Source organism: Myotis davidii, unplaced genomic scaffold (genome assembly GCF_000327345.1).
Source record: "Myotis davidii unplaced genomic scaffold, ASM32734v1 scaffold608, whole genome shotgun sequence".
Classification (NCBI taxonomy): Eukaryota; Metazoa; Chordata; class Mammalia; order Chiroptera; family Vespertilionidae; genus Myotis; species Myotis davidii.
This window is the reverse complement of record NW_006300025.1, coordinates 3,225,768-3,242,502: the sequence shown is the minus strand read 5'-3', so window position 1 is coordinate 3,242,502 and position 16,735 is coordinate 3,225,768. Positions and strand designations below refer to the sequence as shown.

The window sequence follows — 16,735 nt, the reverse complement described above, 5'->3', positions numbered from 1 at the left end:
TTGTGCATCTACTAGACCAGCTGTGGGCAAACTACGGCCTGCGGGCTGGATCCGGCCTGTTTGAAATGAATAAAACTAAAAAAAAAAAGACCGTACCCTTTTATGTAATGATGTTTACTCTGAATTTATATTAGTTCACACAAACACTCCATCCATGCTTTTGTTCCGGCCCTCCGGTCCAGTTTAAGAACCCATTGTGGCCCTTGAGTCAAAAAGTTTGCCCACCCCTGTTCTAGACAGTATGTGTTAGTACTTTACTTCTGCCTAATACCACATGGTTACTGTTAAAATTGCTGGTACAAGTAGCTTTGATAGCATCTTACCAGGAACACTGACTCCTGGATTGGGATTACCAAGTACTAGGTCTCCTGAGCCATCGTAAGAGCAGGTGTTGTTTATCTAGCGCAGGGGTCCTCAAACTACGGCCCGTGGGCCACATGCAGCCCGCCGAAAACATTTATCCGGCCCGCCGGGTGTTTTTGCCGCTGCTGCCTGTCCTGCTTAGCAGCCGACTCGTCCCGGGCCCGCAGTGCGCATTGTGGAATGTCTGAGGGACAGTGAACTGGCCCCCTGTTTAAAAAGTTTGAGGACCTCTGATCTAGCATATGTAGTAATAGAATAAGCTGGCCCTGTAACTTACTCAAAATGAGCCATGTTTCAGAACATGGATGAAGTTTAACCATTTGCATGTAAAAGAATTCTTATAATTGATGATTATATACTTAGTGCTTGAATCAAACAGGCTCTTTTCAGATAAGTATATTTTTCCATGATTTATCAAATTGGGTAGGAATTGATGTTAGACAGGTCCACATCCCTTTTATGATGATCTTCAAGTTAGATGTGCTTTGAAATGAGAATCCCGTATAATAAAGAGGTAATATGCAAATTAACCCTCACACCCTCACAAAGATGGCTGCCTACAACCAGGCCGGCAGCGGGGTTAGTGAGGGATGACCAAATGACTGAACAGCAGGCTGCCTGGGGCAACCAGGCCAGCAGGGGGTTAGTGAGGGACGACCAAACAGCTGAATAAGCAGGCTGCAAGTGGGAGGGGGCAGTGAGGGGCAATCAGACCGGCAGGCAGTTGAGCAGTTAAGAGCCAGCTGTCCAGGATTGTGAGAGGGATGTCCGACTGCCGGCAGTCGGACATCCCCCAAGGGGTCCTGGATTGCGAGAGGGTGCAGGCTGGGCTGAGGGGACCCCTGCCCTCCACTGCCATGCATGAATTTCGTGCACTGGCCTCTACTATTTCAGATGTAGAGTGGCACTATGGTGTATTGATGTACAGTGAATATTCACACAGTGTTAATGTCTGTAGATAGCACTCCTAGGGATCTGGGCAGCACCCTGTAACCAAGAGACTTATTACTTATGTAGCTTAACATAGAGTATTCGTCATCAGTGGGCTAATTCAGCAGAACCTCAGGTTAGTCAGGTATTGCCATCACATGAGTTCAGAGCAGGTCAGTTCCTGTCCACTGAAAAATTACACAAAAACCTTCAGATTTCTTAGCTTTTCAGATTTTGCAATTGCTTATTAGGGATTAGGGATTTGTAATTCTACACTTTTTTTTTTTAACATATGTCACTGTACCTCTTGCATTCTTCCCAGTTTATTTGAACTTGTTAAAACCATTACTATTTGTCACTCAAGGTATTGACCAAGTTAGTTGTAGAAACTAAGAAACTATAATAAAATTCCAGATTTCAAAGGATGTGCCTTAAATTTTGTCTTAGCTTTGGCATCTTGACTTTTACACAACCTCTGAGGCTAGCGCAGGAAGCTTTTCAATAGCCAGTAGCTGACATTTTAGGTTTCTACTATCCTTAATTACTTTAGTTTTTTACATTCTAAATCTATGTAGTAGGAAGAACAGTGCTATATCAACATTTTTTAAAATTAAAAAAATATTATTTTTCTAGTACAGTTGGCATTCAGTATTATTTTATTTAGTTTCAGGTGTACAGCATAGTAGATAGACAGTCATGTTTTAGAAAGTGATCCACCCAATATTTCAAGCACCCACCAGGCATAATATTATCAACTGTATTTCCTATGCTCTATTTTACCCAAATCATGAAGATCTTCTCCTGTGTCTTCTAGAAGTTTTATACTTACATGTTTCACATTTATGTCCTTGATTTATTTTGAGTTAATTTTTGTTCATTTCAAATTCCTCCAGTGGACTGCTGCTCTCTTGCATTTATCATAGACATTTATAGTGCCAGAAGGTTCTGTGTTTCTGCTCCACTGGCAGCTTTCAGCAGATCTTGCAGGCCAGCCCCCAGAGGGCATTTCTCTATGTTTTTGCCCCTTTGCTGGGGGTGGGAGGGGAGGCATACTGCATTTCTTATTAATTGTTTGAGGCATGATATATAGAGGGAGTTTTTAAAAAATTAAGAATGGATTTTATAATGTTAAATTTAGATTCGAACTGTCTTTGTGAATTTACGGCCTTGAAAAAGATTTTTAAATGATTGTCAGTTCTTCCTGAGTAGAAATTATCAAGAATGGCAATTCTTGGAATTGAAAATGAGTTGAACAAGAAAGTAGATTTAGAAAATATTGATGAATTTGGTTCTGTTAAAGCCAAGAAAGAAAAATTATATTACAGTCTGTTTTATAAATAAAATATTTAAATAATATGATTTTAAAATACTTTTTAATATTGAGTTTTTTGATTTTTCAATATTTTTTTGACATTTAAAATTTTGGGGAAATTTGGCCATTAAAAATATATATAGTGGTATATATTTTTCCTTTTACCCCAGGCTCTAGTATGACTCAGCTCAACATTGATACTTATGTAAAATTTTAATATTGTTCATTATGGATTTTTTGTATTCATTTTAAAAACTATTTCATTAAGATATTTGTTTTGACTACTGAGTTTTTGTTGCCACCTTAATTTTTTTGCAGAATCTTCACTCTTCTCATCCTAGTCCCAGCCTTGATATTCTTATTGCCTCCTCAAAAGTAGCAAGACTTACATTTAAGGTTATTTATAAATACAATAAAAGCTAGCCAATAGAAGTTAGAAATTCAGAGAATCAATTCAATTAATTAGATTTTACTTATTCATTAATTCTTTTTTTCACATGAATCAATGTAGAGGCAACCAGTAGGGTTGAAGAGATGGGGATGAGTGTAATGATAGTTTGGATAAGTTTAAAAATCAAACAAGTAAGATATATACAGATAAACTTTTTGAAATTAAAATGAAAAGGATTTCATAATGGTAAAGTTAGAGTAGAAATATCTTTGTGAATTTATGGTGTGAAGAAATACTTTCAGTGACCAGGCAAGGCTCTCAGGTCCTTATCACCAGTTCTCATGTTGAAACCTTCTGCTCTTACATCCCCAATGCACAAATTTGTTCTTATTTGAAAAGAGTTCCTTAATGTGCGTGGGCATCTGAATTTCCTTAATATCAATCATTTTGACTCTTTTAAAAGAATTTTGAAAAGGTTCTTATTCAAAGTACTTTTATCTTAAAAACATCTCTCCTTCCATGACATTGCTTTGTTTTTGAAAGTCAGCCTTCTTCCTTTTATTTTTTATCTTTTATTATAAAAACATTTTTTTCTTTCTAAAACCGATCTTTTAAAAATAGATCTTAAATTTAAATACTCCATTTCTAATCTATTGTTTTAAATTTTCAGGCTCAACTTTAAAGAAGCTTCTACACACTGGAAATTCTGTTAAGGTATTTATTTTAGATGAATGTGTAATGGCGTTTTTTATTACTCTTAAGTTATTCCATAAAGTAACAAAATTAGACCACTTGAAAAGAACTTTAAAAACCACTTGACTTAATTTTTAGTTTTATTTTATTTATTTTTAATATTTTTTTGGTAATCCTCACCCAAGGATATTTTCCCATTGATTTTTAGAGAGAGTGGAAGGGAAGGAGAGAGACAGAGAGAGAGAAACATCGATTGGTTGCCTCCTGCATGCACCCAACCAGGCTAAGCCTACAACCGAGGTACGTGCCTTTGACCTGAATCAAATCTGGGACCCTTCAGTCTGTGAACTGATGCTCTATCCACTGAACCAAACTGGCTAGGGCTTAGTTTTTATTTTTAATTGAGAAATTATATTTCCAATATTGTTAGTTTTGTTCTTGCATTGTAACTTATTGTGATAGACATTTTAAATAATATTAGGAGAAACTGGCTTGGGATTTGGAGTTTGGAATTCTAAATTTGATTCTGCTGTATACAGATAGGGAACCAGTGGCAAGGTGCTAACTGCTCCAGCTTTATCATCAGAAAAGGGAAGGGGTTGAACCAGTTCCTTTCTAAGCTTCAGAGCTAACGTGCCTGATTCTGTTCACTCAGTAATCTTGTTAAAATCATTGTTGTCTCTGAATTATTTTTGAGCACCGTTGTGTGGGAAAGAGCAGCAGAGCCTTCCTCTTGAATATTTATTGATGTACAGCAGATTGATCTTGTAATTTAAGTTCAAATTGTCTTATTTTAAAATGAATATGCCTTTTATAATGACATACCATTTGATGCTGGGATAAGATGGCACTAAAACATCATTGGCATAGAAGCCAGCCTGGGATGTATATTTTATGGAAGGTAATTCACTTGTGGCTCATTAAGTTATGAGTGTGCCTTTAGTAAGCTACTACATTTTTTGGTTTAACCATCATAGCCACTTAAACTTGGCATGTTAAATATCCCTTACATGCCGAAACAAGGAGGCGAGCTACTTCTAGCTTCACAATAGATTCTGTGTTTTGTCCCTCCTATTATAATGAATAGTCTTACAGTTAAAACCTGTGAGGTTGTTCTCTTGTGTTTCTTATGGGCCTTATTTATGTTAGTTACCTGAACTACAGTTAGCTTAAAAATATTGGAGACTTGGGATAGAATTTTGAACTTTCTTCTTGTTAAATTCAATATAATTTGATTAGGTACACATAGTACCATGTCATTTTTTGTCTGAGTCTGAATAGCATTATGCATTCCGTAATGTTACTACTTAATTTACCTGCTTGGGGATAGGACAGATGTGAGTGGCCATGGGGGTTTTGCAGATGAGTAGTGAGTTCACTAGCAGGTCTGAAAGTATGCTGTGGCGTCCGTTGTTAATGGGAGCAGCACTGCCACTTGTCTTTGTGAATTTGACTCCTATGGGGTGTTAGCCAATCTTTTTGTTTCTGTCTTTGGCCTTTTCCCTTCCTTTGGCTTTTCTTAGAGCCTCCTGTTTGGCTTGAATACTCACTCTGGCAGGATCCGTACCTTGGTGTAACTGAAAGGCGGCCAGGCAGTCCCTCAGTTGCCTACCTTTGGAGCTCACTAATCTTTCAGCTCTGTCTGACACTTTTTCATCTCTTTTGCTTCTTTAACTTCTTTCTTGGATGTTATCTTTTCAGCCATTTAGGTATATAGAAGTGGAAGTACTGGTGTTTATGAATTCTTGGAATAGAATGAAGTTGGAAGTAAGTGCAGAGGAGGAGGAAGGACGCAGCTGCCTCTATAGATGTTTTCTACCAGTGATGCTCAGCATTTAGAACATGGCAGAGGTGTTGGAGAGAATAGATAGGGACATGAGAGCTGCCCCAGCCCACTGAGCCAGTTCTTCAAAGTCTTATTTAGCTGTAAGTGTTCTGATTTACTGGAGCATTGGACTTGTGCCCATTGTAGTGACGTGACATGAATGCTGTCCAAAGCACAAGTGCACATTTGGAGGAAGATATTTTTGCATTGTTCATGGGTAATTGAGTGTTGATGATATGGGCATTGTGCCTATGGAATGAAATATGTTTAATAGGAAATACACAGTGCTTGCTGTGAGCCAGGCACTATTCTGACTCACTCGATCCATACCAGTACTTCGTGGTAAATTCTGTTATCATCCCTAGATTTACAGGTGGAGAGACTAAAGCATAGAGAGGTTACATGGTTTTCCACAGGTCACAGCTAAGCTGGAAAGTGGCAGAGCCTGCATTTGAACCCGGGCACTCTGGCTGCAGAACCCAAGCTCTTAACCTTTGTGCTGTGTTGCAGTATCTTTATTTACTTGTCTCAAAGTAAAGAACTTGGTGCAGTACTTTAACAGTACCTCTCACCTCTAGTTTTTCTTTCTCAGAACTGTTGCTACATTAAAATGCATTTCTCCATATACATATGTTTAATTTTGTTACTTTTAATTTTGTTTTTAGATAAGATGTGAAGGAATCAGGCTGTTTCTTCTGTGGCTTCAAGCACTTCAGACAAACTGTGCAGAAGAGCAGGTGCTGATTTTTGCTTGCCTCGTGCCTGGTTTCCCAGCAATCTTGTCCTCCAGAGGACCCTGTACTCTGGAGACACTCATCAATCCGAGCCCTAGTGTAGCTGATGGTGAGTGATGTGAGCAGATCTTACTGGTTGAAAGGACTCTTGAAGGTACATTAAGGAATTCCTCGGTTTGCCGTTTTCTTGAATAGAAATCTTGATTTCATAGATGAATTTTGGAGAGGAATCCTGTTCATAGTCACAGTAGAGTCTTACAAACATTAGAATTGAAAGACTTTAGACTGTTTTATATGAAATGATGACAACAAAAGTTTATTGAAGTGGTGGAAACAGAAATGGAAGGGAGTAGACAGATGTTGGCAATAGCAGAAAGTAGAGACACATGGTATGTCTGGAGTGTTTTTGTGGCTGTTAATGCAATTCACATCCACTTCCCGAAAGTACTGTCTTTTGTCCTCATTACTGTTGTTTCATAAGTGGACATTCATCTGCCCACCCAGGTTCTTGCTTTGCCAGCTGTGTATTTTCACGCAGCATTCATGGAAGGACAATAGTGGCCTCATGGGACTATTACTGGCAGCCATGTATGTCCTCTTAGGACCATGGATTTATAACTGCACATCAGTTTTATTGCCAAATGACAGGTGTTTGATCTTAGACTGACCAAAGCAGAATTTGAGAGGGAAAGGAGGGTGCAGTGGTAGGAGTGGCTTCATGGCCTTCTGTCTCCCGTTTCCCAGCCCTTCATGCACACTGGTGTGGTCTGTGTGAGCAGTTCTAATGGATGGATAGATGTATTTTAGTAGAGGCCATTTTTAAAAACCTTGTTTAAAATCTAACTGTGGCGAAAGAGCTTTCCTTATTTTCCACTACAGCAAAGATATACCCAGAGGAAATCACTCCACTCCTGCCAGCCGTATCAGGGGAAAAGATTGCCGAGGACCAAACATGCTTTTTTCTTCAAATACTGTTGAAATACATGGTTATTCAGGTAAGAGCAAATCGTAGGTAATTCAATGATGGTCTTATTCTCAGTAGGGAAGAGAAAAATACTATCTTTTCTTCTATTTGTCCACATTTTGCATTTTGGCTTTTTGAGGTGTTTTTATGTGCTATTTCACTAAACATAGAGTATGTACCAGGTCACGTCAGCAAATTCCAAGCATGTACACTATTTTGTGTTAGTGTGCATGTTAAGGGAAAAATTCAGCTCTCCATCTGTGTGTGTCTTTTACTTTAATATTATTACCATATTCACACAGAACATGTCACATATGACCCTTCTGCTCATCTGAGTTTTTTACCCCAATGAGTAATTCTATGTGATAATAGCTGGGTGTCCTACAATTTAATTGAATTCTGACACTATCTGCCTGGAGATAGCATCAGGGTCCACATGTTAAGGTCTCAATCCCATGAGACTGTTCCCATCCCATTCAGATGCCAATCCCAAGTAGTAAGTCCCAGGCTATCCACAACTTCTGTCCAATTTGCCGACAGATCAGAGGCTCCTTTGACCCCCCTCTTCAAATTCAATTAATTTGCTAGAGCAGCTCACAGAACTCAGGGCAGTATTTACTTACGTTTACCAGTTTATTGAAGAATATGACAAAGGATACAGTGAATATCCAGATGAAGGGATACATGGGGCAAGGTTTGGAAAGGTCTGGAGCACAGGAGCTTTTGTCGCCATGGAGTTGGGGTGCGTCACTGTCTGGTACATGGGCATGTTTACCCACCTGGGAGCTCACTGAAACCGCTGCTGTTGGGATTTTATGGCAGTTTCCTCCCATAGCCATGGTCGATCATTAACTCAGTTCCAGTCCCTCTCCCCTTTTTGGAGAAATGGGGAGTAGAGGTAGGGGCTAAAAATTCCAAGTTGTAATCATGGCTTGGTCTTTCTGGTGATCAGTCCCCATCCAGGAGCCCACCCAGAGTCACCTCAATAGAAAAAAAGATGCCCCTAGTGCTCTCAACACTTAAGATGTTACAAGGTTTATAGGGCTCTGTGCCAGGAACTGGGGCAGAAGCATACATACCAGTATATATATATATTTTATATTATTTCACAGTGTAGTAAACTATTTTTGCCTCTTTATTCCTTCCCTAACCCTGATCTCTATGCTAGTGAAGCAGGATGGAGAAGGAGGCAGTCCCCGAGGCTGAATGGTGGGTCAGGAATAGGCAGAGCAGGCAGGGAGATTTGAATGAAAGCTTATGTAATTATCTCATCATGCCATCAGCATAGATCTGCTTTATGTCACATATTTCTTCCTCTTACATTTACCAACTGAATACAAAACTGAAATAATTATGATTTCAATAAGTGATTTATGTCTCTTAGTCTGTATTTCTGAACATTGATATGATTAGAAAAAAGCTACTGAGTGCTTTTCTCTTAGCGAACACTTCGCTCATCCCTGAGTTCCCCCTGGGTATAGTCCGGTCTCTGTCCTTCCCTTCACAGCCAAGCTTGTGGATGTAATAACCTCTGCCAAGTTCACTTTCTCACTTGACGTTCCTCGACACCCTCTGTCATCTCCCTCTGCCCTGTCACTGCTGAGAGTTCAAGAACATGAGGGGTTCTTGTGTCAGGTCCAGAGGAAGACACTCTTACGTTTGTTCTGTACTCGGTCTTTGAGATGATTTCACAGTGGCAGCCCCTCCTTCGTGAGATTCCTCCCATGATGTTTTCTTCTGGCTTTCCTCCTCCCTTTTGCTTCTTTCCAGTTTTCTTTGGGGGACTGTGTTTCTCTCTGCTGTCCCTCAAGATTCAGCCTTTGGCTGCTCTTTCTGACTACTCTGTCCTGCTGGGTGATCTTTTCTGCTCTCCTCTCCCATTTCCTTTAGCCAGCACCAGAAACACAGGGCTCCACATCATGGGAGTCCCGCTGGGGTATCTCATCTTCCAGAAGCTCCACATTTTAGCTCTGCTGGCCCATTCTACATGCATCTCAAACTCTTTTCAGAAGTGGCAGGGCCTTCCATATGTCCCAGAAAAGCATAGAGTCTCTCAGTCTTTGATGTGCTGGGAGACAGGTTTTCATTCTAGATGTGTCATTAATGAGCTGTGTGACCTCAGATAAGTTAGGAAGTCACCAAGATCCCATAAGAGGAAGGAAGCCATTGATATTGGGGGAGGTTTTTATTTTAAGCCTCTAAATTGTGTGCAGAATTATGTGTGCGTGCCCCCGCCCCCCCCTTTCTCTGGGTGAGTCCTCAGAACAGAGGTTCTGCCTTGGCCCATCCCAGAGAACTTCTGGCAGGTTACAGACACTGAGCTCCTCTGCCCAGGAGCCGCCAAAGCCCCTCGTTCCTTTACCTCAGGTGCAGAACTGTTATCATTTTCTAAGTGGACTGCGTCATGAAGGAATTTGGGGAAACTGGTGTAGGGCACTCTGTGTTCTAACAAATACTAAGACCCCACTAATAGGTGTGGCTGAACTGGCAGCCCTAGCTTCTCCTAGCCTGTGGATTGCTTTTAGTAAGGACAATGCATTTTCCAAGATTCCGTAGCTGGATCTTTTGATACTGATTTTGCATGGAGGTACCATTGGATGAAATCTTTGTAAGGGTTTGTTTTCTTAATTCTTGTTTATTATAAATGGCCTTTTTGAGTTTTAAAAAAAGCACCCTTATATCTAATTAGATGTTTTAAGGGCACCAGGAATGTTAAATCATTATAAAGAACATGTGAAAAAAATATGAACATGATGTAGTAGAGCAAGATTGTTGGGTAATTTATTTTAATACTCGATAAAAAATGTTTTTAACATAGTTACTGGTTTGTTTAGAATTATTCATTTTTGTCATCTTTTAAGTTTTAAGATATGATTTTATAACATGATTATCAGTATTTGTCAATTTTAAAAATAAATCAGTTTAGTATACATTAACTTGAAATGTAAATATATGTGTGTTTTTTCCACATATTATCCAAAGGCTGCAAGCTTGGAGTGGAAAAATAAGGAGAATCAAGATACTGGTTTTAAATTTCTTTTTACATTGTTTCGAAAGTATTATCTTCCTCATTTATTTCCATCATTTCCTAAGTTAACAAACATCTACAAACCTGTACTTGGTAAGTCCTATTTGAGCTGTATAAGGAGGATTTTCACAGACAAGCTGTACAGTTTCCTTCAAAGCGATCTCTGATTATTTTTAAGTAAAATAGTAATCTTTTTCTTATACTTATAATGCTAACTTTATTGTAAGAGGTTTAAAGTTTCCTAATAACTGATTTTAACTGTTTTAAATGCTTATACAAACTAAGATGTACCTCAACTCACAACAATAAGAGGGAACTGTGGCTCCTATACTCAGAAATAATTTGCAGTGAATTGTGATTTTTTGGGTGTGATTATATTTAAAATATTTTAATGGAAAAAAAAATAAAGCTTACATTTCAGTAAGTCTTCTCTTACTGGTGGTGGGGTGTGGTGACCCCAGACCTTGCTCAGTAGATAGGCAGGCAAGCCCAGGCCACACAGCTGCCCACAGCATGCCTTGCCTTTTCCACTGGATCTTTCACCCAGCAGAGACGACCCACAGTTGCTTATGGAGGGGCAGATGTTGGGCAGTTGGGCAGCCTAGGGACTGTGAGCCCAGAGATGAAGGAAACTTAAGGGATTTTTTAATTTAGCTTCTTAAGTTTTCCTTCTTTAAGAAATGAGGGCTCACAGGCCAGAAGCATCTCTTAGAGAGGTAGAGATGAGGCACATCTTCCTCTGCCTGTTATCTAAAGCAGGTGAAATTAGTTACAATGAATAATTAAGAGCATTTGGGAGGGGAAAAGATTACAACAGACATTAATCCACCTTGAGAATGTGGACAACTAATTCAGTTGTCTGTCGGCATTTATTTGTCCACATGCGCATTCTCTCTCTCTCTGGCAAGAGGGAAACAACTGAAACTTGGTGCATTTTGAAAGATGTAGAAATACTGCTTGTGAGGGTACTAGGATATGTATTTTGTTAGCTTTGTATGTGGGTATTTTTAAAAAATTTTGTTTCTGATTTCATTAGTAGTTTATGTTATAGAAAACATAGTATATTATTAACATTCCGAAATATAAAGTTGTTTGCTAAGGATTTTTCTGCCTCATGCATGTACAAAAATTAGTAAGAGATTGTAATTACAGCAAGTAGTTAATCTCAAATTCATTATAATAGAATTTCCATATTGATTATGTAATACAAAGAATGAAAATGAACCTCTTATTAATTCTTTGGAAATAGTGGTATCTGATACCTCAAAAATGAAACATGGTTTTCTGAATTCTTTCAGATATAAAGTGGATTATACTGATTCTGTTTCTTCTGTTCCTTTAGTTAACTAAAGGAAAAAGGATATAAAATTGAAGTTCAGTTGATTTTATTAGTATAGTGTTGATGTTAAAATACTTAAAATGATGAAAAAATGTTTATAAGACCGTTTTATACTTGTTCCAATCATAAAGTAAGATTAAACTCATTATAACATATGTGAAAACATTTTCACTATTATAATCTTATGTAATTTCTCAAATTTGTGAAAAAGAGTTATTAGCTTAGATTTCCACAGCTGTCTACCACAGCTGTAAGTAAACAGTAACAACCACCATCACTCATTTTGGTCAGATTGCAAGGCAGAATTCGAAGTGAGCCTTCCAAAGGATGACATTCTAAATAATTTCTGGTTCTTTAATCTTAGTTGCTATTCAGGCAACCAAATATATGTCTGTTTGCTTGGAAACTGAAATATTTGTAGGAATTACATAATGTCGAGTTTCACTAACCTAATCATGTGCTCTTTTTTCTTACAGATATTCCCCACTTAAGACCAAAGCCAGTGTACATTACCACAACTCGAGACACTGAAAACATTTACAGTACAAAAATTCCATACATGGCAGCTCGTGTTGTTTTTATTAAGTGGATTGTAACTTTCTTTTTGGAAAAGAAGTATCTAACTACAATACAAAACACTAAAAACGGAGTTGATGTATTGCCTAAAATCATGCAGGTATGTCATTGCTCATCTTTATATATCTTCACATATATTTAATATCACACACTAACACATACAAAGCACTTGATTATTAGGGTTATTGGTTCTTGCAGGTTGTTGGTTGTAAGGACTCATTTTTTTTTGGCATGTCCTGTCTGTGATGCTAAAGTTTCAGAAGAAGCTCTGAATTAGAAACACTTGTATCCTATTGGCATTGCCATGGTGAGGCAATCTTGGGGTTGAGAGAGACATTCTGAGAAGGTGGCTGTGTGTGCACACTTCTGGCTCCCTCTCATTTCCCCCCTTCACTCTGGTACCAGTGACCTCTGAGCATTAGACCAGGGCCTGTCTTGCTTTTGCCAATCCCCACCACATGGAAGGCCCTCAGGAATCGTGCTGGTGGGCCATGGAGAAGACCTGTGAGACTCCCAAGTGCTTTGGGAACTCGGGGGAAGGGTGGATCAGCATCTCAGGATTTTGAGGTGGTTGTTGAGCCCTGGAAGAGAAGGCTGTCTCGCTCCGAGGCATCTTGTATGGGGACTTTTGTTCTTGCTGGCCTTGACCAGCACCCTGAGTTGGTTAGGGCCTTAGTGCTGAGTAGAGCAGGACCACTTGTGGAAATCAGAGAGCAGTCATTTCACAGAAGAGTTATGGTTTTTTGAGGGTCTTTTTTGTTCCTAAGAACAGGGACAAGAAGTGTGGACCACTTAGTGCAGGTTTGCCTTAGAGTTCCCAGCAGTGAGACCCAGGCCTGAGTTGGGAAAGTGCACACATCTAAGGTCACTGGCAGGTGAAGGAGCACCAGACAGGTCCAGAGCATGTGGCCCCATTGACAGGAACTGACCCAGGAACTGGAGAAATTATTTTCAAAAAAGACTGAGAGAGAGAGTTACAATAAGAACAACAAAAGACTTGCTGAAAGTTCTAGAAAACCTTAAATTTTTATTATATAAACCAAAGAAGGTAATGATCACTGCTGAGAACAAAATTAATATTTGAAGAAAAATCCCACCACACTGAGCAGAAATTCAAAGAGATGGAAATTAATAAATAAGGTCTGAGGCCAGATCTAGACCTACCATGCAAATAGTGTGAGGGCAGAGGAGAAAAGAATGAGAAGTAATAATTGAACTAATAAAAAGGAAAGTTTACCTGAGCTGAAAAGAAGTCATGCTTTAGACTAAAAAGGCCTTTGAGTCCCAGGTAAAATTAGCTAAACAGTTAAACTGGCATTTGACTTTCATGGATTAAGAAAAAACTCCACAGCTTCCTGACAGAAACCAGAGGTTCCTGCAAAGGAATGAGACTGACATTAGCACTGAATATCTAATGTAACCTACAGCCCTGAAGCTGAAAGAACCTGTCTGTTTGTCTTTCCCAGAACCTTCCTTGCTCTGTGTCACATACATAAGCAAATGTCAGACTGATTAAAGGCCTACAGATAAAAACAATGATAAAGACCTTGGGAGGAAAATCTAGAGAATGTATAAATTTGGCAAGTAGTACACCACCTTAGGGAGAGAGAAAGCTCACAAGCCATAGAGGAAATGAGATTCTACTTTGTTTGAAAAAACAGAAAAATATTTATGTGTCAGAAGATAGCAAAAAGCCACACTCAAGCTGAGGAAAGTGTCTGTAACATCATGGCTATTAATAGTGCTTGTATCTCTATAATATAAAGAGTGCCTACAAATTGGTAAGACAAACAGCCCAATTGAAAAATGGACAAAGGGGATGAAGTTCACAGAAGAGGAAATAAAATGGGCCCAGATTTCACCAGCAGTCAGGGATAAGCAGTTTGTTCTGAGCCATGACAAGAGACTTTTATTTACCAATTAGGGTAGAAAAAATTTTGTATGAAATTACACATAAGAAACTCAGTCACACTCTGATAATTTTACATTGCATCTGTGTGGTTTTTTAGTCAATTCAAAACAGTCCATTTAAAGGATGTAACTTTTTCCTATTTGGTTTCAAATTTTTGAAAAACTATCACCTCTATTTATTGAAAGTAAGTTTCTCACCTGGGTGATGAGAAGTAGCAAGAATAGCAAATTAACCACTGCTTCAAGGTTCTTTCCCTTAGTTGACTCTTCACACTTGTGAGTCATCTACTTTTATTATCTAGTGTTTTTCCTGTCATAAGGGTCTGAGCTCCTCAGTCAGAGTGGTTTTATCGTTCTAACAGACAAAAGACACCAAGACTCAAGCATAATTAAACATAAAAAGAAATATTTTAATCTCATGAAAAAGAAGCTTATAATGAGGGTGACTGTGTGGTTCACGCATGTTTTCTCTACAGTTCTCTGTGGTTGTCTCTTTTCTACTCTGCCCCTTTCCCTCTGGCAAGTGAGTCTTCAGCTTCCCCGATGATGGGGCACTGCTGTGCTCCTGGTTCATGTTCAGAGACAACCAGAAGTACAAAACCCTTTCCATTTGTCTAAGTGGTACAACTTAGGTGGGTTTCCTGCCTACTCCTAGAGCCATCACAGGGCACTGATCAGCTTAAACCTGTGTGTGTGAACGACTGAGGAGGGAGGGACATGATTGGCTTCCAGGATGAAACAACACTCCCTTGATACTGAGGATAGGGTCAGTGTCCTGTGAATCGTCTGGGCTTCATGGACGCAGACATGCCAAACACTGGGGTTCTGTCAGGGAGTGGGAATGGATGCTGGGCAGACAACCGTCTGCTCAGTGCTACCATACCTTGCAGACGGCTGCACACAGAAGTGGCCACTGTCACTGTAGAGACTGTTAATACACCTCACGGCAAGCTGTTATATTAGTTGCTGATTGCTGCTGTAGCAAATTCCCATAAACGTGTTGGTTTGAAATAGCATAAATGTATTATCTTGCTGTTCTGGAAGTTAGAAGTCCAGTGTCAGTCCCAGGGGGTAAAACCAAGGTGCTGGCCACTCTGTATTCCTCCATAAGCTCTAGAACAGACTCCATGTTCTAGAACAGACTCTTTGCCTTATCCAGTTTCTAGATGCTGCCTGTATTTTGTGACTCATGACCCCTCATCACATCACCTTTTTTCCCTGTCCCCATCTTCACATTGCCGTCTCTGTCTCCCATTCTCCTGCCTCCTTAAGGGTCCTTGTGAGTACACTGGACCAATAATAGTCCAGGATAGTCTCCCCATCTCAGCATCCTTAATTTAACCACATCTGGTAAGTCCCTTTGCCACATAAGCTAACTTTCAGAGGCTTCGGGGGTTAGGTATGGACATCATTTGGGGGTCATTATGCAGCTGACCAGTTGTCTCCTATTTTCCTTTCTCTGCCTTACAACTCTGGTTCCCACCTCATCTCACATGTGTCTACTTTGTTCTCCTTTTCATTTATATTGGACATTAGAAAACGCAGCAGTGTAAACCATTACATATTAACTTTTAGAAGTGAAGTTGCAGGAATAAAAGCACATATAATTGCATTTATCTCCTGAAAGTTTTTGTTTGGAATTTCAAATTCAGTGTAATTTTACCCATGTAAAGTGCACATCACTATCAAGTGAAGTGGTCCAAAGAATATGCTGCTCTTGTAAAAGCCCTTTAAAACATTATATTAAGTCCTGCTTCCAAACAGAGTTCACACTTAGGCCACTATTACTATGTTACACATCATGTATGACAAAGTTTTCTTGTGTGTATTTTTTTCCAAAGTCAATTTACTTCCTCATTTTATTTTTTTAAAACTTATTTTTTTATTGATTTCAGAGAGGAAGGGAGAGAGGATAGAAACATCAATGATGAGAATCATTGATTGGCTGCCTCCTGCACGCCCCCTACTGGGGATCGACCTGCAACCTGGGCATGTGCCCTTGACCGGAATCAAACTCGGGACCCTTCAGTCCACAGGCCTATGCGCTATCCACTGAGCCAAACCAGCCAGGGCAATTTACTTCCTCTTGATTTAGAAGTAATACAATTGAGACTTTTTTTTTTTTTTTTAACCAGGGAAGAAAGGATAGTACATCTTCTAGACTTAGCTTATATACCACTTGGAGAGTCTGGTTTAACGTATTTTTTTGTTCAGTGGTGTCATTCATGGTAAAATAGAAGTACATCCTGTCACCGGAGAATAGAACTTCCGTCACTCGTGGGGGTGAGGTTCTTGCTATATCTTTAGAAAATGAATTTTCTAAGATTGGCATGGGAGAATTGGATGTGATAAAAGGCTTTATTTGTGTGCGGTTACATTTCTTGGATTCCAAAGTTCCCTGCCCCTTAAACCAGCCCTTAAAAGGGTGCAGCTGGGGTTCCAGTGGAGCAAAATGTAAGGTCAGTGTCCAGAGCTTCTGTTCCATGTTGCCACCGGGTCCAGTTCAGCATCCCAGTTAATTAAAGGCCATTAGTTCATTGTGTGGGTCCCACATGGCTGTGGGCCACGTGAGCACAGGGAGCGCATCCCCTGCAACAGGAGTCCCTAGAGGACCAGAGGGCCAGGGGGTCAAGAGCAAATAGAGCCTGGCGCGTGTGTGAGAGAGCGAA

At 39.5% G+C, this 16,735-nt stretch overlaps 1 protein-coding gene across 1 annotated transcript in view; it reads left to right on the top strand.

Moving 5' to 3' along the window:
- The window catches only part of RALGAPA2 (Ral GTPase activating protein catalytic alpha subunit 2), a 270,837-nt gene that overhangs the window by 26,550 nt on the left and 227,552 nt on the right, over window positions 1-16,735 (top strand). Inside the window, exons 4-8 of the mRNA XM_006776151.2 lie at window positions 3,667-3,710; window positions 6,180-6,357; window positions 7,128-7,243; window positions 10,195-10,333; window positions 12,056-12,255. Of these exons, the coding sequence (XP_006776214.1) occupies window positions 3,667-3,710; window positions 6,180-6,357; window positions 7,128-7,243; window positions 10,195-10,333; window positions 12,056-12,255 (677 nt within the window). The remainder of the gene's footprint in view (window positions 1-3,666; window positions 3,711-6,179; window positions 6,358-7,127; window positions 7,244-10,194; window positions 10,334-12,055; window positions 12,256-16,735) is intronic.